This window comes from Phodopus roborovskii, unplaced genomic scaffold (genome assembly GCF_943737965.1).
Source record: "Phodopus roborovskii unplaced genomic scaffold, PHOROB, whole genome shotgun sequence".
Lineage (NCBI taxonomy): Eukaryota > Metazoa > Chordata > Mammalia > Rodentia > Cricetidae > Phodopus > Phodopus roborovskii.
In genome coordinates, this window is record NW_026125444.1 from 6,697,748 (window position 1) to 6,725,118 (window position 27,371).

Below are 27,371 nucleotides of genomic sequence, written 5' to 3' on the forward strand. Positions count from 1 at the left end.
GGACATGGGTGGTGAATTCAGCGCTAAGGGGTCACACAAATTCAAAGGGCTCAAGCAGCCCCCTCACCTCCATGGTGAGCAGACACACAGCAGCGGCTGTATCTCCACTCTGTACTCATGCTAAAATCACCCGGGCTCCACTCCCTGCATTATCCATGATTTTCACGAATAGAGATGTGGTCTGCCTCGGCACTTCCTAAAAATTCCCTGTGACATGAAAGTCCTGCAGGGGCATACTTCTGCTGCACTGCCCACCAATGACGGAAATGAGACGTGGAAGACAGAGACGGTGAGGGAATCCATCCCCACTCCTGATGAAGAATGGAAGTGTTTAAGAATAAAGAAATGCTTCAGTATGGGGGTAAAGAGATTTCACTCCTGCTCAGAGGTCTCATTCAGTGTACGGAGATTTGCATGAAAAAAAAATGAAGAGGAAAGAGACAGGAGCTCTAACTGCTTATGCTGAAGGCAAGAGGTGAGGGGGGGCGCTCTACCATGGCCCATAAAAGTAGACTGGAATCATGAGCCAAACAGTAAGTCTGCATTCCACATTCAGAGGTGGGGCAGAGAGGAAAAAATGCCAAAGGCAACCTTGAACATTCCACTAAAGAAGAGGCTACAAAGTTAATGGAGGCAGTGAGCATGTGGCCATCCCTGAACTGGGAAAGGGACTGTGATGATGGTGTGTAAGGTCTGATATTTCCCAACTGGGGAGCAGTAGTATTGGAAGGGAGATAAACAAGGAACAAGGAGGTGGGATTCCATTAGCAATAAAATAACCTGAACTTATACTTGTTCAAGAATACAGGAAGATTCATGGGAGAGGATGGGTGCACTTTTGTGATCCACTAGAAGAGATTGCATTTTGACTTAATTTATACCGGACTCTGAGTTTGTGCCTAGAAGAAAGGGAAAGGCTGAGTGTTGCTGTTCATAGGTGTCTACCTCATCTGTGTTCATCATGGTGTGTCATGAGGTACCAATCAAGTTAGTGTGGATATCATTGGTGAAAAGTCTCTTTGACACTGCTGGCCTTACAGCCTCCATCTTTCAGCATCACCAGCTTCTCTCTGTGACCACTTTCCCTAGTCCAGTGTGTGCAAAGGTTAAGTTGGTTCCTTGGAGACACAGCATGTGTCTAGATCAGGTTATTTGGCATAGTTTCATATCTAAATGTTAATAAATCCCAGAAGTGAGTGAGAACTCATTACCAAATTTTGAGTTTGGAGCTTTTCCCAGTGTGGCAGATTTCTGGAGATATGAATGAAAGCCACTCACCCATTTTATTTCTGTCTATGGACTCCTTTTATCCTGCAGCTTGAAACCCGACCCTTTGAGACCCCTTCACTCTATGCTACTTCAAAGCTCAGTTCTGAAACTATTCTTTATTTCTTCCAAATGCAAAGTGTCCTGGCCATGTTCCTCTCCTGTAGAGACTGGCACTCTTAAATGGACACCGGGTTTAGATCTAAATCTCTGCTCTGGATAGCCTTCGATTAAAATCCTACATGGTCAATTCAACAGCAACACTCCTTGGTTTGAAAATAGTTAACGTATCACAGTTGAAGCTAACCCCCAAGTTTATAGTCACCCCTTGGGGACTGAAAAGAATACCTTTCATAACTGCCTGCTCCAATCTGTAAGGACAATGTTCTGGGCGTGACAAAGTGATGACTGCAGGAAAGGTCTTCAAAGAGTCTCCAGTGATGCAGGACCAAATGAGGTAAATTCAATCATAGAGACCTTAATTAGCATATTCATTTACCATTACTACAGTAATTTTATTCATTTTTTTTCTTTATTGCTGAACTGGAAAGTTCTCCAAGGAACTAAAAAGTGTTATTTGAAAATATTGATCTAGTGTTTCAATTTTTTTCCCTCCACATTGTGTCACATGTAATTTAAAATACCATTTGTCTCAATGACCCAGCTTCATGCCGTGTATTGCAGAGGAACCCGAGCCAGTTGCAATATGTATTCAAGCCCTCCTAGCCAAACAACAGAGTCATGTGATGTGACTCTCCCAAACAGTAAAATGAGAAGGAAAAGGTCATCTTGAACTACACAAAGTGATTTATGCCATTCTACAAACTCCCCCCATGCTTCCTGGAGTTCTTTGTTCTTATTCCTTTCTTCACTGACTCCATTTTACTCTCCATGTAAGCTTTGGATCCTCACAGCTAAGTGTTTCTGGCTGCCTCTCTTCCTTTATGTGCTGCTTTGCTCTTTTATTCACTTTCTGTGGCTCTCTTCACATTTTACCACCACCCCCACTTCCAGACACATAGACAAGAGCAAACATGTGCATTGCTTGGTAGAAGATAGATAAAATTCACCATTCTGATGGTGGTCAAATCCAAGGCACAGGACATACCTTTGGAGAAAATAAGATTTAGACCCATTAGCACACAGCACATCTGCGAGGAATCAGTGTGCTACTCCGTACTGATCACTTGCACTTCTTGATAAGAAGGGCTAAGTTGACAGACAAACCTTAGATCTCATTTTTCTGAAAGCTAGAGCACAACAGGGATCTGCCCTCCTTCCCCTCAAGGCCCTCCATCACCTCTTCACCAAAGGATGGTTCCTGACTATCTCCTTCTGCATGAAGAAAGCAGATACCTACAGACCCTACAAACCCTTCCTTGGGACTCACTGAACACGCCTTACACTGCTCACGAGCCATGGTATCCCTGCCTACTCCACGGAGTTACATTCCACACCACTTCTTTATTGGCCACTATTCAAAAGCAGTGGGTCCTACTGAAAGGATGAGGTGGGGAAGAGAGTTCTGGGCATCCAGAGAAGTAGGTCCAAGATGACAAGCTAGATCGCCATGTTCTTGCCATAATATTCTAAGAACTTCAACTTCTATTCTGGAGCCTTCAGAGTGTACCATCAGTAAAAACTTGTGGAATCTTTTGTCTCCCAGAGTGATCCTCCAAGAATCACCAAGGAGGACTTGCTGAAGAAGCAACAGCAGGGAAAATAAGGAGGGCAGGTGTGGTCTCAGAGCCACTCAGAGAGCAGCATCAGCATCGGTACCAGCAGTAGCAGCAGTGAGCAGGAAAGAAAGGTCACTGAGGGATCCAAAGCATTCAGGCTGATGACAGGTCACTATTCAAGAATGCAGCACACAAACACAACCATTTTGATCTTCATTTTGCTATTAAAAACCAAAGGAAACTGTTGATCCTTATAAGTCACTAAGCCAAACACAGATTTCCTTCTGTATTTAGCAATGGCACAACCTTTCTTACTCTTTCCTCTTTGAATTAGGAGTAAAGATTTCTCTCACTTACTGATTTATTCAAGTATATTGTTCAAAGTGTTCATCGTGGCCTGTGGCATAGCTCTGATCTAGCAGCCCAAGGCACTAGGTTTGATCCCAAATGCTACCATAAACAAACAAAACTTCCAAGCACTACAGTTTCCGAAGTCAAGTTACTCTCTCTTGTGGCTTATCACTTCCTGTCCAATCTGGTTTTACATCTATCTCCATTTCAAGAAAATACTCATGAACAGGAAAAATAATTGCTTTCTTTTCTTCCTCTTATCTTACCAGTGCTACCTCCTGCAGTAGGATATCCATTCAGTCACTCAAGCAAATAAGAGTAGAATCAGCAGGGCGGTGGTGGTGCACCTTTCACCCCAGCACTCCTGAGGTACATGCCAGTGGATCTCTGAGTTTGAGGCCAGCAAGGTTTACAAGAGTGAGTTTAGGGGCAGCAGTACTATACAGAGAAACCCTGTTTTAGGAAAATAAAAACAGAAAGAAAGAAGAGGAATAGAAGCTACAGAAGTAACTTTCAAGAGGCTCATGACCTGACATGATGGAGTGGAGTGCAAGGCCTCAGTCCCAAGAGTTCTTCTACTGCTTAATCTATAGTTAAGTGAGACCTTGAGATAGGAATAAACTCTGTGGATGTTTCCTGGCAGAGCATCTCACCCTAGAAGGGTCAGGGAAGCCTTCCAAGGGGATCTCAGTGTTAAGACAAGGGGCCTTTGTCCAAGTTTCCAAGCTTGGAGAGGTCTTCGTAAGAAGCTGCCAGGTACCAATTCTGCAGTACTGGGCTGGTCCCCTTTGCATCCTCCATGCCTTACTTCATTGCTTCCCAGTTTCTGTAGGTGTCTACATTTTCAGCAGAGTTCAGTCTGTACTTGACCATCTACCCTGATAGGTCAAGAATTAAACTTTTTACATTCTTAACCTTGAGATAGCACAGTCCAGAAAGCTGAAAATCTGTAGGGGACTTTTATTAAATAATTAAGGAGAAAAATAACCACTAAGCACAGGGACATTTTCAAGAGTCATGGTTGAAACTGATGAAGGCCCAGTTCCCGCCAGACTGTTTGGGTGTGAGTAAGTCTTAGTCTATGTTCTTGCTGTGGTATCTCTGGGTAGAACTTGCAACATCACCTCATGTGTGTTCAAGACTACCAAAGAGGGATACTGAGTGGTCTGTCACAGAGCTGTTAGTTACCAAGACAACTTAAGAACAAGGCATGCAAGAATAGAAGTTAACAAATGTTATCTGTGATTAAAATACCATGAAAGAAAATAGTGTTCTGCATCTATTTCCTGGTCACTAGCATGTACAGCAGCCAGTCACTAAGATTCTAGAAGATTTTCCTACTTCCAAAAGGTACTACAAGGCTTAAAGGATCCTCAGTTTTTCTTAAGAATTGATTTTAATTTATTTAATGACTTAAAATCCCAGGGTGATTGAAGCAGAAGGAGAGATTCACAGTTGAGTCACACTCCTGGAGTCCAATTGTAGAGAGGGAGGAGTGATGAGCAAAGGGGTCAAGCATGCTGGAGAAACCCACAGAAACAGCTGACCTGAGCAAGAGGGAACTCAGGGACTCTAGATTGACAGCTGGGGAACCAGCATAAGACCCAACTAGGCCCTCTGAACATGGGTGTCAGTTAGGAGGCCTGGACCATCTATGGGGCCTCTGGCAGTAGATCCATATTTATCCCTAGTGCATGAACTGGCTTTTAGAGCCCATTCCCTATGGAGAGATAGATACATTGCCCTGGCTAGATACTGTAGGGAGGGCCTTGATGATTCTCCATGTGAAGCCTCACCCTCTCTGAGGAATGGATGGGGGATCTGATGGGGAGATGGTGGGGGGGGGGAATGGAAGGATGGGAGGGAAAAGGAACTGAGACTGGTATGTAAAGTAAGATTGTTATTAATTTAAAAATTTTAAATAATAAAAATGAAGATGATTTCTATCTCCCTAGACTAAGTTAGTCTAGAGCTGAGCCCTGAGCCACAGGGTAACCTCACTCATCACAGCTCCAAAGACAAAACACAACCCTCTCTATTCATAGGCAGAGTGTCTCAACTCATCTTCTTTGAATCTTACAACTTTCCACCTAGGTATGTCTGTGGCTAGACTCCTTTGGAACTAAAGTTGAACCCATTTCAGCTTTGTGTCACAGCTGTGCCATGCAGGGTTATGACAACTGCATTTGTGGTGAAACTTGCGGTGTCAAGCTGTAAAAGGTCTCATGAATAATTTATCTTAATAAATGTTCACATGTGGTTCTGCTACCCTACTTGTGGGAACAGATGCAATGACAGCTACTTGCAGAGGACTGTTGTAGAGATGATAAGAGTTAATGGGTACATGCAATGTATTTGCCAAAATGCTAGTCAATGGCACACTAATAGTCAGCTGAAGATAGAAATTTACTCTGGGTATAGGAATAATGAGTACAGCATTATAGGCAAATTTTACTACACATCAATCTGTTCCCCTTTATCACCATGCAGCAGCAGTTCTAGGCAATGTCAAAATGCAATATGCAGTCCTACTAAGGAGACCTGCTTCTATTACCTCTTCTCTTGCTCTCTTACTGTGGACAGTCAAATTCTATGTTAGAACAATACATACACACATACACACACACATATGTGTGTGTATATGTATATATGACAATTAACATAGTGGCATTGACAGAAATATCATTTAAGTGTTCACTTGGGATTCCAATTTTCAGTTTTGCCAGTGGGAAGAAATTAAAAAGTTGCATGACTATAAATATTTCCCTGGAATGTCTTCAGTGAAGATTATGCCTTTGAGTTAACACAAGCCAGTTCTCTGAAAGATCTTACCGCTACTGATGAACATGTCTATTAGCTGTTCCTTGGAGAAACCTGGGTCCACTTCAGCTCTCACTATTTCGCAGGGGAACCCTGCCGCCATCTGTCTGTGCTGTGATAACAGAACAGGGACATTAGCTTTATAATCCTCCCAGTTTTCCAATAAAATGAAATGGTGTGAAAATACATAATACCTTCATGCAGAGGGCAAGCTGATGTGCTATGTAGTCTTGCAAGCTTCCATCTGGGCCATGGAAAATGACATTATGATATTGCTCAACCTGTTCAAACCAAGAAGAAGCCTGGGTGAAGATGCTAGTTTGACAAGGGAAAGGTGGTGTAGCAGGACAGAATTGCCAATTATCCTTAGGCATCCAAAGGAATAAAGCTACTTGAGATTAGCAGCATTTACCAGATATCTGAGGTCTTCAAAAACTTGAACTATGCCTCCCCTCCCTAGGAAACTAGGACATGATTAGAGAAGCTAAAGAATATATTCAGGGTAGAGGATGCATAAGGATTGCCTGGCAGCTGTTACACTATAAGCTAAAGAAGGTCATACTTCAGGGGTCCCTTGATGGTAAGTTTGGGACTGGGTGTTAGGGTATGGAAAGACAATGTTTATGACAGCCATGAGTGAATTTTCTCTAAAGTTAAATTCTATTCTGCTATTGGTAACCCTTCAATAAGAACTTACTAATGCCTATATAAGGAACAATAATGGCTACAGCTGCTGAGGGAATGTAAGGATCTAAAATTCACAGGAGTGGCAAGGCTGACTTCCATGGTATTGGTGGCCAGTCAAGCCAATGGCAGATGTTCAGGCAAGGGCCAAGATTGAAGCAGGGACTTCTCAAGAAACACAAGAGAATATTCTAGAAAGTACAGCTGAGGTTCAGTTTCAGGGCTCAGGTATTACCCCAATCTAAGCTGAGGATTCATAACTAATAAGAAATCTCTGTGTCATTGTTTGGGAGCTGGCTAGTGGTCCAAAAGAAAGGGGAGAGCCTGGTATAATAGAGACCTCAGTTCTGTTTTTTTTGATGTTTTGTCACTTTTCAAAAAGCACCTTAGTGAAAAACTGTGGATGAGACATTGCTATCCAGGTGTAATTCTAAACCAGAACTCTCCAGCTCTCCAAATTAATCCCAAAGTGCTATGCACAGCCGGACAGCAATTCTTTCACAAGGAATGGATTGTTTCACACAAGTGAAATGGAATCCAGATTTCTAGGATTTACTGAACATTCTACCCCTGAGATTTTCAACTGGCCTTGCGATTTCATCTTGTTTTACTTCTGAAAACAAGGGTGCTCTATTCATTACAACTCTCCTGTCAAGCTGTCTACACTTCCTGAAAACAGAGTCTGAAATCAAATAAAAGCAACAGATCCAGCTTCAGAGATAAGCTATCTTTAACATCACACCTCATCTGTTCTCACACATTCATTTCTAGGGAACAAGGAACAGGAAACACTTCAAAACATATTGAATGGGCCTTTTCCTCGAAAGGCCCTCCTCCTAAGAGTAAACTTGATATCATCCTCCATGAAGTACAATAGAATATAAACAAGCACATTTACTGTGTAGGTAAAGAGAACACACACACACAGAATTCCCACGTGTTTGCATTTTAACACATACACTCCAGTAATAATCTCTTCTCATTACAGGTATTATCAGTTCTTTTGATGATTCTTTTCTTTCATCAAATGATCTACAGGTATATCAATTATCATTTATAATCTTAAGCAGAAATTAATTACTAAAGCAAATTATAGCTAGTCAATTGAGGTTGCTATACACATGGAAAGCTTGGTCAAAGAAAAACTATTCATCCATTTTAGAGTTACCATATCAACTTTCTCCAAATGTCAAACTCTAAGGTATAATGTAAAGTTGTGTCTCATGCACCCTGCTTCCAGCAGAGGGCTCTATAGCTAGAAAGACTGAAAAGTAAGCTAATACTGTTTTGAATGGGAGAAAGGTTTTTGTGCTGAAAGGAAATCTGGTTGAAAATGAAATAAAATTCAACTTCTAAAATTATAGCCTGAGTCACAGTCACCAGAACTGTTCTGCTGCAGTATATACTTTTGCTTATTAGCAAAGGGATACTGGCCTCATTGTAACAACTGATAGTAACCCACTTTATTCTTGTTTTATCTTCACATCCTATTGGAGTAGCACATCACATGTCAAGCAGGGTTCTGTGAGGCACATCGATGCCGGAAACAAGCAATCTGGACAATGGCCCACCCATTCTGTCATGTTCCCCCCTCCACAAGGTTTTTCCACAGAATGGAGGTTAACTCAAGGGCTGTGGTCTCCATTACTGTCTCTGCAGCACTGAGAGGTGTTTGCAGATCTGTGGTATTTTAAAGCAGCAAGACCTTAACTTGTGTTTGGTGCTCCACTTGATATACATATCTGATGGGAGATGTCATTCTGTAAATATGTTTCTCTTATTGGTTAATGAATAAAGCACTGTTGGCCAATAGGAAAGCAAGGTAGGCAGGACTAGGAGACAAAGAGGATTCTGGGAGATGTATTGGAAGGAGTCAAGATGTTGGCTGTGAGAGGAATAAGTGATCCCAACTCTCTCTCTCTCCTCTCTCTCTCTCTCTCTCTGTCTCTCTGTCTCTCTCTCTCTCTCTCTCTCTCTCTCTCTCCTTCTCCAGTAAGACCATGCAAAAATACTTAGATTGATAGAAATGAGTTAATGGCTAAGACAGAGCTAGCCAATAAGAAGCTCTAGCCATTGGCCAACAGATTTATAACAGAGTCTCTGGGTGTTATTTTAGGAAGGGCTGGCGGGAAAATGCTCCTAACACATATTCTGAGTCAGAGCTGCTGCCCAGAGACAGTTTCAGGCCAGCTATGTTAAGACATTAAACATAAAAAAGAATGGAAGAATAAAAGGACTTTACTGTTTCAATAAAATTGGGATAGCTGTTACTTAAAGTTGCATGGTTTACAGCTAGAAATTTCTTTTTGGCTTGTTCTGACATACAATTTCAAAGCCATTATTTGCTGTCTTTTAGGCATGAATGGCTGTTACTGTCAGCTTAGTCACATAAATGTCCCTGGAACTTCTATCACTGGTACCAGAAGTCACTCTTAGGCATGTTTATACGGATTTGAAATAGTAGACATGCAACGATATATTATTGGATGGGAAAGTTTAAAAACTAATAACAGTAATTTGTAAGAACTGAAATGTGAGAAGACCTACCAAAGGGTTAGAATGTATGGAATGTCTATAAGTCTGTAAAACTGGCATTTGGGATATTAAAGAGACAACAAAGCTGAATTCCTTCATGTTTTGTGATTTGGGACCATTTATAGAATAGATACAAAGATGTAAAAGGAACACAAGAGAAATTACAATTTATATATGCAAAGTCAATACACACACACACACACACACACACACACACACACACGCTTATTTACTAAAACTACAAAAGCCAGTATTATCAGTAACATCAAATAAAAAAATCTCTCCTCTCTTTTTGTTGCTTTTTTTTTTTTTTTTTTTTTTTTTTTTGCTGTTTTGAAACAGGGTCTCATTTTTGTGTAACCAAGGCTACCCTTGAATTTACAGCTTTAGCTTTAGTTCTATGTTTACAAAACTGTACTCTCCTATCAGTTCCCTGGGGTGTTTATCTGTTTAATGGAATCAAGTGTGCTGGCTAGTTTTATGTCAACTTGACAGTCATTTGAGAGGAGGGAACCTCAACTAAGAAAATGTTTCCATAAGACGGGTCTATAGGCAAGCCTGTAGAACATTTTCTTAATCAGTGATTCTTGCAGGAGGGTCCAGCCCACTGCGGGCGGGGCCATTCCTGGGTTGATAGGCTGGGGTTCTAAAAGAAAGCAGGCTGAGCAAGCCAGTAAGCAGCACTCCCCCACTACAGCAAGCAGCTCCTGCATTCAGCTCCCTGTTTCTGATGATGAACTGTGTGTAAAATAAACCCTTTCCTCCCTAAATTGCTCTTGGCCACGGTTGCTCACCACAGTGCTTGTAGCCCTAACTAAGACATAAAACCTGTCAATATCTTTAAACTTGGCAGAGTTTTAGATTGAAACAACTTTGCCCTTGGTCAAAACCATGCTTAATACAGAGATGTTGGAAGGGGAGAAGGAAGTGGCTGTACTCACAGCCTTAGGCTCATATTCCTGATGAGGTCTACACCCTCATCTTTTTGAAAGTAAAGGAATAAGCTGGAGCTCTTCCTCTTGGGCACACTTGATCATGCTTGATGCTTTGTGTGTGTGTGTGTGTGTGTGTGTGTGTGTGTGTGTGTGTGTGTGTTGGGGGCAAACAAAAGCAAAGAGAGAAAAGTGAGTGTCCCATAGACAGACTTGCTATATGCCTGCTGGTACAAGGTAGCCAGACTTTATCAGTGTCTGGATTTAAGAAAACATTGAAACACTGACTTACGTCTAATGGATACAATTAGTATAAACAGTACAGTCAGACTCTTCTTAAATAGTGGAGCTTTTGTTGTCATCTTGTGCTATTCATATGCATTTCAGTAGACCTCACTTAGACACAGGGTACCTCAGACATCCATAATTTGGGTTCTATCAGTGACTACATGTATTGCTTTGATGATACGATCTGTTTAACCTCTCTTTGCCTTACTCATTTAAAAGAGAGGTAACAGTATCAATCTTGTTGAGATATTATGAATAAATAACTAAAAACACTTGGCATACTATCTACAGCTGTGAAGTATGTAATGGATACAACATATTTACTTGTCTTTTTTTGATCTAGATTTACTGCTTTCCTTACTTCTGCTAGAAACAAATGGCCTAGTTTTGGCAGGGGAGATGATTACACACAAGAGAGCACATTCACCAGCTGAGTAATGGCATGACCTAAAATTCTGGTAACATGAGGATATGGAGCTTGGATTGTGGAGCTGTTATCCTGACTGCCCCCCCTCCCCAGGCCCTCTCACCTATGGTAATGTCAGGCATGTGAAAAAAGTAAACTTCAGTCTTGTCTGAAACCAGTCTAGTCTGGATACCAATTATTTTGTTCCCAGAAAAGAAGCCAAATCAATATTCTAATTGATGTGAACTTATCCATTCAATGTTAAATCATTAAAGCTCACAATAAGCCATTTGATATACATATCTACTCCTTTCTATGTCTATGGTTTGATGGCAAATCCTTGTTAAGGGGTAGGTAATATGTTCCCACCCAAGTTAAAATGCTTTATTAATCATTCACAGTCTCCCTGGGTCAAAGAAATGGACATCTGGATCACAGTGACAGAAATCCAGGCCAGTAATGGACAGCCTACCAGGAAGAAGGGTTGGGGAAAACAACATCATAACCCAGAATGCAGGTGGGTAGGCCAAATGGACCACCTGATGGATATGCCAACCTACCAGCCTGAGGTAGTTCTGCAGCATCTGGAGTGGAATCATGGATGCATAAGTCACACTACTGAGGCAGCCTTCCTGAGGACCTGTGAGAAATATACACACAGAAGGGAAATTCACCTTTTTTTGTTAAACAGAGAGATCAAGACACCACATAAGCTACCATGAAAGAAACAGGACACTTGTGGACTTATAGGAGATGACATTTGGTCAAGAAGCATCAGAACAACTTTGACACCTCATAACTGGTTACTAAACAGCTAGTGCCCCTGGGAGCCCGAAAGCTCAGCAGTAGATTCTTGCCTCCTCCAACAAAGACCACTGACCATTTTAGTAATTATAGCCAGGACCTCTGGAGTCCAGCTGCAACCCTGGAGCTATTCCTGCTGGCTCCTGAGTGCTGTGTTTCAGTGTTTACTACCAAAGGTTGTCACAGAAAACCAGTCTTTGGAAAGCTTCAGCCTTGCCTAATATTAATGTAGAAGTCCAGGGTCTCCCTTTAGGTTTTGTTCCCATGCCAACTTCTGCCACTCTCTTAACACACTGGTGATTTTTTTTGAGGGGATACTAAACTATTAAGAAAAATTGTCATAAATATAATTCATACAACAAAAGTTTTAGTCAAGACTTATTTTTTGAAAGTTCATCCCTACATGTGGAAAATATATGAAGAAATCAGCAGCCTTTTAGAATCCAGGGCTGAGAAACAGTAAGTAGACTATATACTAATAACTAGACATCACATAAGAAAATCAGTCTGAGCCTCAGGACTGTATATAAATTAGAAGTAAGCAGAATGCAACTCAGTGGACTGCTATGATCATGAGAGACATTATACCTATAATGTGTCATAAATACAAACATAGCCTAAGAATAGTAGATTCTTTCTCAATATTAATGCATATCATTACAATAATCAGACCAGACAAATACCATAGTTGACAGTAACAATAGACATTTTTCTTTTAACACAGTCTGTCACTCCATGCAGCATGCCAGTATGCCTCTAGGCTGTTTCTAATGAGGGACACAATGGGAGCAGCAGGAATCTATGAGTCAGGAAGACATAACCGAGGGTGACAGAAACATGACTTCTGCATCTCCCCTCCCCTTAAGGAGATACTGCTAGAAGCAAGAGAACAGCATCGCTGAGGGTGAGAACCTGGCCCTCCTAGCGTCTGCTGTGAGGCACACACTCCTCAAGCATCATTCTGGTTTGCAATCTCACTCATTACCTGACAAAAGCACGGTGACCTGCTCTACCTTCTTCTTCTTCATGAAGTCCCATGGGGACTGGGGGAAGCTCTGGCCAGTTGACCATGGCATACTTCCTAGTAGAATAAAGGGAAATGGAATGTCAAGGAGAGGCCAAATGATGCTTTCATAAAGGCAATCACATTCTCCTCTGTGAGATGCTACTGAATCTAGTGCTTCCGAGGCTAAAGGTCATCCAAAGGGCAAATAACTCCACAAGGACATCTTTGTTGAAGGTCAAAGGGAAAGATGTTAACTCTCAAAAACAGTAATTTATGGAAAAATCTAAAGAACAAGAATATACCCAGGTTACTTCGGTTACTTCCAAGGTTAAGTTCTCAGAATCTCATATGCTAAACCTACCTCCTGCTCTCTAAGTCCCAGCACTTTGGAGAACATCTAATTCTTCACTATCTAGTCTCCAAAGAATGTGATCCAGTTACTGTCCAGTAAAACTTCCAGAACTTTTTGGAAGTTTCAAGAGTCTCAGATGATCTATTTCAGATTCTCTATCTCAGTGTGACCCCAATATTTGTACTGACCCCTAACCCTCTGCACCTCAGTTGACCTGAAGTTCCCAGAATCATGGACTCTGAAAATTCACATGTGAACATTAAAAATAATATCACAGCATCAATTATGATCTGGCTATAGAAAGGCACTAAGATAAGCCCTCTGGTCACTGAACTTGATGACTTTTAGGGCTAAAAGTATGCTTGGGCATGTTACAACTGTGATAAGAGTGAACCTTCAGCAATCTGGCATCTACTGTTCTGAGGCACACTCACTGGCTGCTGGGAATATCCATTTACCGCCACCAGTTTCCAGACTAGCTGGGAACACCAGGTATAGGGCCACCTCTTTCTTGTCTTCACTACAAGACTTCAGCATGGAGGCTGGCTCAGCCCAACACTGGGCTAGGTGGGTGAAATGTGTTCCCGACCATCACTCATGCCTTATTTTCTTAATGCAAATTTAAAATTCTATAACGATGGCTCCATAACAACATTTTAACTATCATGCCAAAGTTGTCATAAATAACTTGCTCTCATGCTAGTGGGAAGATATTTCAATGTAGACCTGCATCGATGAGCAAGTTTGAAAAATAACACCATATGTTTTAAATGGATACTTAAAAGCAACAGTAAAAATTTGCCTTCCCTTCACCTTGACTATTCTTTTTAAATGTGGTATTATTGGATGTGTATGTGTGTGTGTGTGTGTGTGTGTGTGTGTGTGTGTGTGTATGTGTGTGTCCTTCTCAGAGAGCCTGTGATCTGAATCCTGACTGGCTTTGCTCATTGGTCTTATACCTTTGGGCAAGACCTCTCATACCTAGTTATTGTACAGTGTGGCTTTGGTGTGGACTCTTCATAAGGTAGTGAGCACAGATCATGCAGAGGATTTCTCATAGATGTTAATCTGGATCTAAAAAGAAAGAAGCCAGCCAGGGGCAGGAAATATTTTGTACGCACTTACTGTGCACACCAGAAAAACAGGCCTCATCTCTTTAAGCTCTTTGTAATGTCTGTCAAGTAGAAATAGCCAGTTACCACTCTGACCCATCCCATGTGGGAGCTTTCAACATATCTAAATTAAAGCATCTCTTTCAATTGTAGACTTCATTGGACCCCCTTGTCATGGAGGTTAGGCATTGACATGGCACAACACAACTGTCACAGTCTGAGAGAAAATCTGGAGTTATGTTTAGAAACTACCCACAAGCAAGCTTAGTTTCTTGAATTTACCCTGAACACAAGTGTAATAACAAGGTCTCATCAAAGGCTTTCAAGTTATTTACTCTCTAATGTTACTTGAGGCATAAAAGCATTTTTATATTAACAGGCTACATTATGTAGTGGCTCGCTGTGAAGGCTCAAGGTTTCCAGTACTGGCGGCTGCCACAAGCCAAGCCTTGAGTGTATTTCATCAGTGGAGTATCAGGCTATGAAGCCTACAAGCATAAATAAACCCAGACGTTTAACTTTCTTTTCAGTTCAAGGCTGCTTATACCTAGCATGATGGATTGTATACTGCTGGTGTTGAGACCGATGCAGGAGTCGGTAGTGTTATTAAATGTCCCATCTTCCAGACTCCACCATCCATCAGAAGAGATGGCTTGGAAATGATTTGTCAGAGCTTGACTCACTGCTTTCGAAAAATCATCCCATGATGTCAGTTTGCGGACATTTAAAACGCATATTGTGTGTTCACATTCAAAGTCCTCGGTACAATTGTTGCTTGGTGGAATTTCACCCACGGAAATCCGTAAGGGTATTTTAAGAGCATCTATTAGAAGAATAAAGAAATAGAAATTTAGAAACAGCCTTGATATAAAATAAAAACAAACAAGCTATTAAATAAGCAGATATGAAGATTTTAAAGGCAAATCAAAGGATAGCTATCTTAGTCAACATTAAACTGAGCCTTCTTGTACTGGAGCAAATGCTGGTCTCCTAGACTCACCAGGGTTTCTTTGGGAGCATACAGGGTGAACTATTTATCATTCCTTGTATCTCAGCCTTTTCTACTTTATTGATTTTTTTCCCCCTTCAGCAAGATTCTCAGGCTGTTTAAAAAAAAAAAAAGTAGGGAAGACCAGAGACCTTTCATCTAGAGTTTTCTACATTGTCATCTTCATGAACAAGTTAGGATACAGTTCCAAAGGTCAGTAGGCTTACAGGAGTTCCCTAAAGTCACACAGACCCAGGTCCGCGCCTCAGAGTCTACTTTCTCCCGTATGTGAATTTGGTACATGGTCCTAGTCTTGCCGTCCCTCAATTTATTCCATGAAAAGGAAGAAAATATACAGAGAATCAGCATGGAGAGTAAATTAATTTATGACAGTAAGAGATGTAATAAATTCAACCCTGTAGGTATTACATGACGAGTACTAGTGAGTGTTTGGTAAGGGTTCAGCATTGCATCAGGAACTCTTGACTCAGAGCACAGGGATATAGCATTGCAGTACTTGACTCTACTCCAGCCCCAACAACAGCGACTTCATGTGACCTTCCAGTCTGTATGGTGCCTGGAGCTGGCACTTCTGTTCTTAAGAACTCAGTCATGTTTACTAGAAAATAACGAGTGTTTGTTCCTGAATCTTCTATAGCTGATGATCACTATAATTAAAAAAATTTGGAATATTTAGTAGACTTTGAAATACAAATACTTTAATTATGAAAGCAAATTTGAAAACTTTAGAGATATTCAGTGAAAATGCTGATAAAAAATGTTTACCCACTATGCACAAGTGAAACAAATGTATAAAATTATAAAAATGTAATAGTCTCTACACAGATATCACCCTGAGTTCACCTCCTAAGCATGTTCAGCTGCTCAAGTACTAAAGTCTTGGAAGATATATTGAAGCTGTATTTTGTTTTACTAGGAATTTATGGCATTCATTGAGCAGAATTGTATTAAAGACTTTCTCACATGGAGAAAGAATCACATAGCATGCTGCAGTACTAAAATAAAATGCGTTTAAGAGATGCCCAAATACCCATGTCTATATTGTCAGTACTTACTAGATTCAGTGTGTTATTTTTTTTTTTAAATAAAAGAGGAAATGAAGTTGGGAGGGGGTCATGAGAAAGGTTATCTAGGATGAGTTTGGAGTGGTGGTGAATATGATCAGAACACATTGTAGGCATGTGTGAAACTGAATTAACAAATTTAAAAATGATATAAGAAACAAGTAAATATTTAATTTCAATAACTAAAAATATAAAATCTAATGTGTCTTTTTCCCTTTCTTAAATGGCTTTTGAACTCATTTACCATTATTTTCCTTTCCAGGTGTCAGCTGTGTTATCTTGTCACCAGCTTATTGATGTTACCACTTCTAATGTTAGTGGCCTCTGCTCTTCTCCCTTTAATAGTCTTCCTCTGCAGGCCCCTCTGCTTTGTCAAGACTTTTTAATGACAGACTGTTTCAGAACTGTCTTCTGTTCTTAGTGTCATTCCTGCAGTGACCTCCCCTCATCTCTGTCTGGTAACTTTAAATGTTTCTGACAAATTGCTGACTGTCAAACTTACATATCCAATACCCGCTTTTCCTGAGAGTTCTGCTGACATGACACAGATAGCTCAACTGCATGCATCCAAACAACTCCTGGCCTTTATTAGCTAAGCCTGTTTCAGCCTTGACAGCTTCCCCTGGGTGGTGACAACCACATCCTGGCAGTTGCTCAGGCAGATCCCTTGAAATGAGCCACAATTTCCTTCTTTTGTACTCTACATTGTGTTCAACGTGGAGTTCTGCCCCTTCCTTCTGTATCTTTGGAACCTATGCTCTTTCTCACGTACCATCTGCTACAATCCTCAATGTGGCCCACCATTTTTCCCATTCTCCTGGAAGATTTATGTTTTCACAGCTGCCCTTGATTTTGTACATGACGTTTTACAATCTATTCCCAACCAAGTAGCTGGTGAAGGCTAAAATTCACATCACCTGTTACTCTCTGCCCAGAATAAGTTCTTGGGATGAGTGTCTGTTGCATTTCTGTTGCTGTGACAACATGAGAGGAAAGGGTTTTCTGGTTTACAATTCCTATTGCAGTTCTTCATTTCTGCTAAATCCAGGCAGAAACCCACACGCTAACATTCAGAGTCAAGAGCAAAAATAAACAAACAAACAAAAAACAAACAAACAAACGCATGGATCCTTGCTTGCTCTCTTCTTTGTACTAGCTAGAATTTTCGTATATTGTTCAGGACCTTCTGCTTAGGTAATAATGCTGCCCACAGTGGGCTGGGCCATCTTAGATCAATTAACAGCTAAGAGAATCCCCCATAGGCATGCACATAGCTCAACTCGATCTAGATAATTCCTAATATAGACTCTCTTCTGAAATCTGCTAGCTACAATAATCACCAAACTGAGAAGGTAGGCTTATTGAGTACAATAGAGGCAATGTATGATTTGAGTGTACTAGTGGATTCAGTCACATGGTTAATTAAGACTTGCACTATGGAGAAAGGGTTCACAAGCACCTACCTCTAGCTGAGGAACTCTGGTATCAAATTACTTTGTGATATGAAACCTATTCCATGGGAGAAAATACATGGCTGGTGCTGTAAATCTGACCAAGAATCCTTAAGAAACTCATAGTCTCCAAGAGTGAACCTATTATTTTGCTAAATGGGCCTTGAAATTTTTATCTCTATACTTACAAGTTAGTGTGTATCTCAAACCACAGTGGAGAATTTTCTTTATGCATAGGTCAGCACCAGTAAATGCAGAACTCACTACTAGTCTAAGTTAAAAAAAAAAAAAAAACTATTCTCTGTTGAGTGCTTTGTCATAAATGGGGCATTTTTTTTGTCACATTCCTTTCCAGAGCCCAGGAAACATCATGGAATAAGGAGGGGAAATGTAAGATCCAGAGGCCAAAGAGGACCAAGGCAAAATAGCCTTCTGGACTTGACAGGACTTTACACTCATGAATTCACGGTCACTGTGGTTGCCTAGGTAAGACCTGCATAAGAGCAAGCCAGCCAACAGTCTGCCATCCATGGAGGAGGGGCTTATGGGCACCTCCCCCTAGCTGAGGAGCTTTGGCCAGTTGAACATTGCTCTAGGAAGGGAAGTCCGTTTTATTTAAGGATGTGGTTGGTCTTTGGTAGGTCAAAATGGTCCAGTGATGTCACATGCCCATGCATATATGGGCAGCACAAATTATTCCCTGCAGGTCATTAAGTTGGGAGAGGGGTTAAGGAGTAGGGGGTGGATCTGGGATACATGTCTAACATAGCTCTGGTGGTTCACATCTATTACTACTCTGTCGGTTGAGGCAGGAGGATCACTGAATTTAAAGACAGTCTGGTATACATACTGAGTTTCAGGTGAGGGAATGCTACAGAGAGATGGTCTGGAGTGAAAGAAGAAAAGAAAGAAGGGAGAGAGGGAGGGATGGAAGAAGGGACAGGAAGAGCGAGGAAGCAAGGGAGGGAATGGATCCATATCTTAGTGTAAAATTAGAGGTTAAAGCATTATTTTGGATTTTAAATTTTTGCTTATCCTAAAGAGTAATTATTGGAAAGATTGGTTTGATGGCTGAATGGAGAAGTATTTGACATATTATAATATTTTCTGTGATCTGGCATACCATATTCATAAGCCTACATGGGAATTTTCCATAAAATATACTCAGGAGTATGTTCTTGTAGAGCTGAAGGGGCCCCATGAGATCATCAATTATCTGCAAGGATTGGTAGGTAACCAAGAGATGGGAGGCAACCCTCTTGCCAGGCTCATAGAATCAGCGATGCATAGAAACCAGCAGGGATTTCTCACCTGGCAGTCTAATGTCTCCGGAGAAAGGTGGGGGGTGGGGGTAGGGCAATCATTTAGATTGTTCTCTTGGGCTGGTCTGTAAAATCTATGAAAGAGCTAACACTATTTGTGTGGCAAAGGAGTTCTGCAAACTCTTTTCACTTGGGGGAAAGGTGATGACATATCCAGAAGTATTTTTGCGATAACTAAGCCTCAAAAGAAATAAAGAGGGTGAGTCCACGAGGGCTGCACTGATTATCTTTCCCAGTGCTCCCGAGGCCCCAGTGCTGTAGAAGGGTGAACAGGCTGGAACATCACTCACGCAGATTCTCCAGCAAATGCTTGCAGTCATCAGTGGCAACATCATGCACAGTCCGATTGCACTTGTCTCTCCTTTCCGGCTCTAGCCCTCCATGCCTACACAAGATTTCTAGGCAATTCTGTAAAAACAAGAGCACTATTATATCCATGCCCAAATCAACAAACTTGAGTGCAAAACCCAAGAAAATAAGCCAGTTAGTTGCCTGTGGCTAGCCGATCAAGAATTTGTAGTTGGAGGCTGGGCACGGTGGCACATCCCCATACCTCGGAGGTGAAGGCAGGAACATTAGGAGTTTGGGGCCTGCCTGGGATATATATGGCTTGATACGGTCTTACCCTTACCTATCATGGCACAATCCATCCTTAGCTATACAGAGAGAAAAGAAGAGGAGAAAAACAAACAGGGAAAAAATGGGAGTGAAGATGGCTCCGTCAGTTGAAGCATCAGTTGCCAAGCCTGAAAACATGAGTTCTATTCTCGAGACTTAAATGGTGGAGGTAGAGAACCAAGTCCCAAAAGCTACCCTGACCTCCACATATATATTTGCGTGCGCATGCGCGTGCACACACACACTGACCAGTTGTTTTACAGAGCGAACTAAAGAATGAAAGGACTTCAGCAGACTATATTCCTTTCATGTTAACGCGGCAATACAAACCTACAAACCACAAAGATTTTTGCTTCAATTGGCTGTTTTTTGTTGACTCCTGGTTAAGTTATTATTATTTTTTACAAGAATAATGAGAACACTAAATAGGCCAGGAACAATAAAAGGTATTGGATGCCAAACTAGGCATTGTCCTCCCTAGTATTCCCCTCAAAGACAAGCAGGCAGATATATCTCTATCTATCTCTATCTCTATCTCTATCTCTATCTATCTCTATATCTATATATCATCTCTCTCTCTCTCTCTCTATATATATATATATAGACACACACACACACACATACACACACACAAACACACACACACACACACTTAGATCTACCTGGGATAAACCTGTATATTTGAGTTGCTGGATCTGAAATATCTGTACCTGTGAAATCTTTCTTTCTGTTCCTTCTGCAGTCATTGAGGATGGAACTCTTGGGGCCTGCAGATGCCAGCAAATGTCTCCACCCACCCCCACTCCCTACCTTAGGATTTCATAGACAGCCAGGCGGTGTGCACCTGGGCACTCTGCAGCATAGTCAAGCAGACGTTCAGTGAAGCCTCCTCTACTCTTGGTGCAGAACTTAATTTTTTTTCTTTACGATAGTCTACTTGCAGTATAATATCCCCTTGAAGAACACACTGCTATACACCATGGGAACATGACTGAAGAGTGAGCCTCATTTGAAAGGAACCTTTTGCTGCCAACCTGTACCAGCCTCCACCTCCATAGCTATTTTCTGATTTTCAACATTAGTGATTGCTCCAGTTTATCTCTATACTCTGCAAAAATGGAAGCATATGGCAGGTACATTTTTACATTAGCTTCTTTACTCACTATAACATCTAATATTCAACCACGTGTTATTAGTCATAATTGAATTTGAGTTAAACGATACCACACTATGGTATTTCTGAACGTAAGCATGCCACAAATTACTCACTCATTCTCTGTTGATGCACATTTGGGTTCTCCTATGAACTTTCTAGGGTGTGTCTTGTGGTGCACAGATGCAGGTATGTGCACTAGCCCAGGACTGATGCAGAGCAGGCAAGGGTCTGTGATGTATTAGGACACAGTGCAAGCACTTTTCACAGTGGCTGTATCAACTCACACTCCCAGGAGAAGCATGTGTGAGTTCCAGCTGCTTCCTATTGCCTCCAAATTTTACTTTTAAATACAATACAATATGAGTTCATGAATTCAGGGAATTTCTAGGAACCATAAAGAAAAGCAAAAGGGAAGTTGGAACTACCAATTAAAATGAAATGTGACCAGAAGCCTTGCTGATCTGAGGGCACAGGTGATTTAGAGGGCTATTTTGAGTATGCATGGGATGCAAGACTCGACCTACTAACTGGAGGTTGAAAATCTACTTCAAAGAAACACACTGGAAATATCTGTTTCTCTCTGCTGGCTTTTGCTTAGGTCGGAGGGGCTATATCATCAAAGGTCTGTGGTCTATGGCTCAGACTTAGAAAATCACTAAGCTAAAGAATTAACTGAAAGCAACACCTATTTTATAAACTAGTTATCAAGTGGTTATTTCTGAAACTACTATGACACCAATTAAGTGAACAGGATAGCCGATAAAGAACTTGGATAACAGGAGCTGACACGGTACTCAAATAGGCTTCAATAGAATACAATATGGGAAGAAAGGTTTGCAAATTTCAGGATCACAACAGGATTTTTAAAAGCTACAATTATTCTTTCATTAGTACCTCTGCCAAAGACAGTAAAAATTGAAGCAGGCCTGGATTCAAATCATGCTAATGGAGACAGTCATATGTAAAAATATGGCGTGTGTCTTTATAACATTCCTGCTTCATTTTTTTTCTATGTGCTTCAAATAATGTCTCTCATAGGACTGCCATGTGACTTACACAAAAGCTGCAGAGTTCTCTAATGCTTGGAATGAACTAAACTCCCAGTGTTTACCAGCAGCTGCAATTTATTACAACCAAGTCATTGCCAATTAGAAAATGTCCTAGTGAGTTAACTGATAAGGTATCAGTTAACATGGCAAATATTAGTCTAAAGATAGTTTAGGCACTGTAATTTTAAATTATTTTTTTAATATAGAAAGATATAACACAGATCTGCAAGTCTCTCAATTTAAGATTCTTTGATTCCTGACCTTCAAAGTGGGTTGCTTCTAGTTGTTATTTGAAATAGGTAGGGCAGTGGGACCTAATGTGACAAGTACTACCTTTTTCTTGAAGGGAGCATGGAAGGTGTGTTCACAAGGATAAAGGCATTCAAAGACTGCCCCAAATCCAGCCCTATGGTACTGTGCAGACTTCATGGGAAACACAAACTAGAGGAGGATGCTGCATAAACATCATAGACTGCATTTCCATATACTGAGATGGCTGAATGTCACTAGGAAGTATAATCTTACTGCCATCATTATCATGTATCTTATGAACCAAGGACTGAAATACTGTTATGTGGTACAAGACTGACATGATACTAAAACATGCATATGTAAAGTGCTATCCCTGGCCACTATGTTAAGGCCACAGGTTCCGAGGATAATTAAGGGACCAGTTCCATATATCGTGGAGAAGGGTAAAGTGCCATGAAGAGTTTCATATGGGACTGGGAAATAGCTCAGGAAAAAAGGGCTTGCCTAGTAAGTGTGAGTACCTGAGTTTACATCTCTAAGAACCATGTAAAGCTGGATATGAAAGTTTGCATTCCAGCATTCGTATAGCAAGAGCAGAGGCAGAGCCAGGTACTCACTGGAATCTCAGTCAGTAGTGTAGGTAGTGATTAATAAGAGAGTATCTCTAAGAAGGTAGAAAGCTAGGCACAACACCTGAAGTTGTCCTTTGCTGCCTACGTGCATAAATGACATGTATGGATCCATACTCACACACATGAACACACACAATGCACATATACAGAAAATTTCTTCTGTTACATATGGGAAAAAGTATGAAGAAGAAAGGGCTGGCAAGATACATTACTTTAAAAAACACCCATCAACACTTAAAAAGACAAAAGGTTATGTGCAGGCTGTTTCAGAGATTCCCAACCTTAGTCAGTTGCTTGTGTTGCTGTGGGTTTTTCATTAGGTGGCAGATAAAGGCAGGGGCACGGAGAAGAACAAAACTGGGAACCTTGTGTTGACTGGGAAGCAAAGGAAAGAAACAGGAAGGGTCAGGGTCCCAATATCCCCTTCAAAATAAAGGTCCTATGTGACTACAAGATTCCTAACTGGATCCCACTTCCTAATGCCTCCACTGCCTTTGGAAAACATTCATTTAAACCACAGCAAGAAAGGTATAGATGTGATAGCAGGGAAATTTTGCTTTACAGAGAAGCAGGAAGAAAGAAAAATGGAGGGAAAAACATCTTCCTTTCCCACCTTCTGTGAGGTACTGAGGGTACTGAAGGAAGAGGAAACATGCTGTGATGAGAGTGTGTGGAAGAGAGCCTGAACAAACAGGGCATCCTAGCCAGGCATCCAGATGGATGGTTTAGACTGAAGTCTTATGGGGACACATCTGTTATCACAGAGACCTGTGCCTTGGGCTTCATCTGTCATTCACATTCTGTATGTCAGAATGTGATCTTCAGTTCTGACCATGAGCCCAGGGCAAAATGTAGGGATTCATGATCACAGAGAGCAAAGAGAAGAGATGCTGAGCATCCTCCTCCCCTGTCATTTTATTAAGGAGAGCTCCAAAGCAAGGAACCGGTGCCAAGGAGACAGAGTACAAACCCCCAAGTTCAAAGTGCTAGAGATGAAATCAAATTCCGGGCAGAGAGATGGAATTTGCAATCGGTCAGAAGGAGAGAGAGAGAAAGAAAAGTTAACAAATGCACAGAAAATGTCCAGCTACGTGCTGAGAACAGCCTTTGGGTGTGGGTGTGCCCACTGCTCTGCAGGCAGGGGAGGCAGAAGCTATTAAGATAGACACACTGGCATAAGCAAGTAGGTAGACGTAGGTGTGAATTGGTCAAAACAGAAATTGTCAGAGGGCAGCTGTAATGCTGCACGCTAAGCAGCGTGGGCGCTCTTCTGTAGACGTGGGTCTGTGTGCGGGAAGGAAGGAAACGCTATCATCAGCTCTGTTTCAGAAGCTGATGGATGCATTGAAAAAAAATATACCAGAAAGGAAGAGAGTGGGAAAACAGCACTCTAAAAGGACCACACTGTTCATTCACCTGTTGGTTCAAGAACCTACTTCTGCATCAGGGTCTCTGCTCAGAACAAAAGTGGGAAGAAACATGCAAACAATTACAGGAAAGCACAAACCAAGCGAGTGACAGGTGAAGAAGCACCCTGGAAACACTCTACTCCTATCCAGAAATGTCTACCAAGATATCTTCCAGGCAAACAGGGTCAGGACATGTGAAGAAGCCATTTGCGACTTTGGGGACAGTAGATGTGAAGCCAGGGGGCGGTCAGTCTGTCATGTGGGTTATACACAGCACACACTAGGAAAGGTGACATGTGCTTATTGTTTGAGGCCAGTAAGAAGGGGCTTAACCATTATATTAAGCAAACCCTACTCTGAGGGTGACATAGCATTAAAGGATATGTGAAGTAGGTAGGTTATATCACCAGCTAGCTGTTAGACAGGTCTCACCCATGCACAAATAAGGAGGAGACTGCAACAGAGTGGAGAATGCTCTGGGAACTTCACCATGGTGGCCATGCATGTAACCCCAGCACGTAGGAGGATATAACTTGCAGATTTCTGGGAGTTTAAGGCTAACCTGAGCTATACAGGCCATTCTAGAGCAATCTGGATTGTAGTGGAGATCATATCTCTTTGTTTTGTTTTGTTTTTGGTTTTCATGGAGACAGGGTTTCTCTGTATTGCTTTGGAGGTTGTCCTGGAACTCACTCTGTAAAACAGGCTGGCTTAGAACTCACAGAGATCTGCCTGCCTCTGCCTCCCAACTGCTGGGATTAAAGGTGTTAGCCACCAATGCCCAGAAGGAGACCATACATATCTCAAACAAACCAACACCACCAACAAAATTTGAAAAAACAAACAAACAAAAAAAACAAACCCAAAAATAAATGATAAATCAATAAACAAGTTTTGTCTGGGAAACATAAGCTTTTACCAGTGACAGAGACACTCACATACAATCTCATTTCTTCAGCAGGACCTCAACTTCTCAAAAGTCTTACAACAGGAGACGGAGCCTTACTAAGAGATTCTTACTAGGAGTTTTCCCCAGGGCCATCCCCATAGATCCCTGAGAGTTTTCATTGTACTAGGTTTCTATCTCATCCCTGAGATGCTCTCCCCCTCCCCCCTCCACAATTCAGGGCCCGAACAACCTACCTCCTGTAACCAGGCAAGAGTTCCATCAGAGGGGCTGTGACACTAACCCATCCACCATCACCTTGGACCTACAATTTGTCCTGCCTACAAGGTGTGCTGTGTTAAAGGTGGCATGCACAGAAAGTGTGAGAGTGGCCAACTATTGAGTGGTTCAGCTTGAAACCCTCGCCATGATAGGGAGCCTACCACCGACACTGCCTAGGGTGCCAGGACCCAGAGTCTGGATGACCCAGAAACTTAGGATAGAACCAAACACGACTGGCATAAAAACATAGTCACTGAAATGATTCCTGATGATATTCTGCTATACTTATAGATTATCACCTAGCCCAGTTATCATCTGAGAGGCCTCATCCAGCCAAGTGATAGAATCAGATGGAGAGACCCACAGCCAAACATTAGGCAGAGCTGGAGGTAGGCAATCCTGAGGAAGAGGAGGAGGAAGGATTGTAATAGCCAGAGAGGTCAAGGACACAAGGAAACCCACAGAACCAACTAACATGGGCTCGGAGGAGCTCACAAAGACTGAACCAATAACCAGGGAGTCTGCATAGGATTGACCTAGGCCCCCTCTGCATATATGTTACAGTTTATAGCTTGGTGTTCTTGTGGGGCTCCTAACATTGGGAACAGGGTCTATCTTTGACTCTTTTTTTTCTGGCTTTTAGGACCCCTTTCCTCATACAGGGTTGCCTTGTTCAGCCTTGATATGAGGGGAGGTGCCTAGTTTTATTGTAACTTGATATTCCATGATTGGTTGATATCCATGGAAAGTCTGCACTTTTCTGAAGAGAACTGGAGGAGGAGTGAATAGGGGCAGAGGGCAGGTGGGGGGAGTTACTAGGAGGAGGGGAGGGAAGGGAAACTAAGGTCATGATATAAATAATAATACATATATGCAAAAAGAAATTGTTTTGTTTGTTTGTTTTTCTATTTCCAGGAAGCTAGGGAGACAAAGAAGGGCTTGTCTCTGGGCCGACCTTCTCTGTGGAGCATTCAGAAGCTGGTCTGGGAGAAGACTTCCTGTGGTATGACAGTAGTGTTTCCAATTGCATAACCTATACCCACACACATGCATATATCAATAAAAAACCTAGGATCTGCGTAAGAGAGAAAATATGTGGCAGGTGTGTTTCTGCATTTGTTGAGCAACATCCATCACCAGCTTTATACAGACTAGAAAAGCATATGTGACCAACTGAGATCATTTTTAAGGACCTGTTGTGGTTGGAGTAGAATGAGTCTACTACCCACTGATGGCTGTGATTTACTGTATCTGAAAACTGGTCTTAACAATTTATTATAAATGGATAATCTGGGAAAGATATTTTAGATAGAATAGAAACATTGTTTTAGTCAAATGACACAGATATATTTTATAACTTTGACTAGAAAGGAAGAATGTAGAGTGAAAAAGAATAACAGAATCAGGAAGTCGGGGCTTCATCCCCAATGACTATTAAAGCCTCTCAGGCTTAGATGTCCTAATCATAAAATGAAGAGGTCAAAATGGAAGATTAAATGCCCACTCCAGAGCTAAACAACAACAACAAAAATCTATTATTTAAACAGCTTAGCAGTGTGTGTTGTCAATCATTCCTTAAAATCTTGCATCAAAAATTGATCTTATGCTTTTAAAAATAAGAGGATACAGAAGAGTCCTACTCTGAGATAAGGAGGTCATATTTCCTGTTACACAATGAAGGCACCATCTACTGTTGTAGGGTTGAGGGGATCAATCAAAACTCTGGGACTAAGAAGAGTTTATACTAAAGTGACCATGTAGCAGCCCCATCATTCCCCGAAGGCTAGCTTCCCAGGGGAGGAGGTTTCTTTTGGCCAAGCAAAGGAGGTATGAAAGTATGATAGGCAAACACCTTAGGACAGAGATGATCTGCTGTTCCCGTGTTGTGCCTGTGGGCTGAATGTATTCAGAACCCACTCCTACCAGCTACATCTCACATTACAGAGTTTTGTTGTTGTTGTTGAAGAAATGCTTGTGAGCAACAAACTGCCTTTCCATGAACCTTT

General features: G+C 41.5%; 1 protein-coding gene across 3 annotated transcripts in view; it reads right to left on the reverse strand.

The window, feature by feature from the left end:
* Cttnbp2 (cortactin binding protein 2) overlaps nt 1–27,371 on the reverse strand; it is a 142,188-nt gene that overhangs the window by 25,915 nt on the left and 88,902 nt on the right. For all 3 annotated transcript variants that reach the window (XM_051175729.1, XM_051175728.1, XM_051175730.1), the window contains 6 exons: nt 19,372–19,489; nt 14,783–15,058; nt 12,751–12,846; nt 11,522–11,601; nt 6,311–6,397; nt 6,129–6,228 (listed from right to left, as the gene is read on the reverse strand). In XM_051175729.1, the coding sequence (XP_051031686.1) occupies nt 6,129–6,228; nt 6,311–6,397; nt 11,522–11,601; nt 12,751–12,846; nt 14,783–15,058; nt 19,372–19,489 (757 nt within the window). The remainder of the gene's footprint in view (nt 1–6,128; nt 6,229–6,310; nt 6,398–11,521; nt 11,602–12,750; nt 12,847–14,782; nt 15,059–19,371; nt 19,490–27,371) is intronic.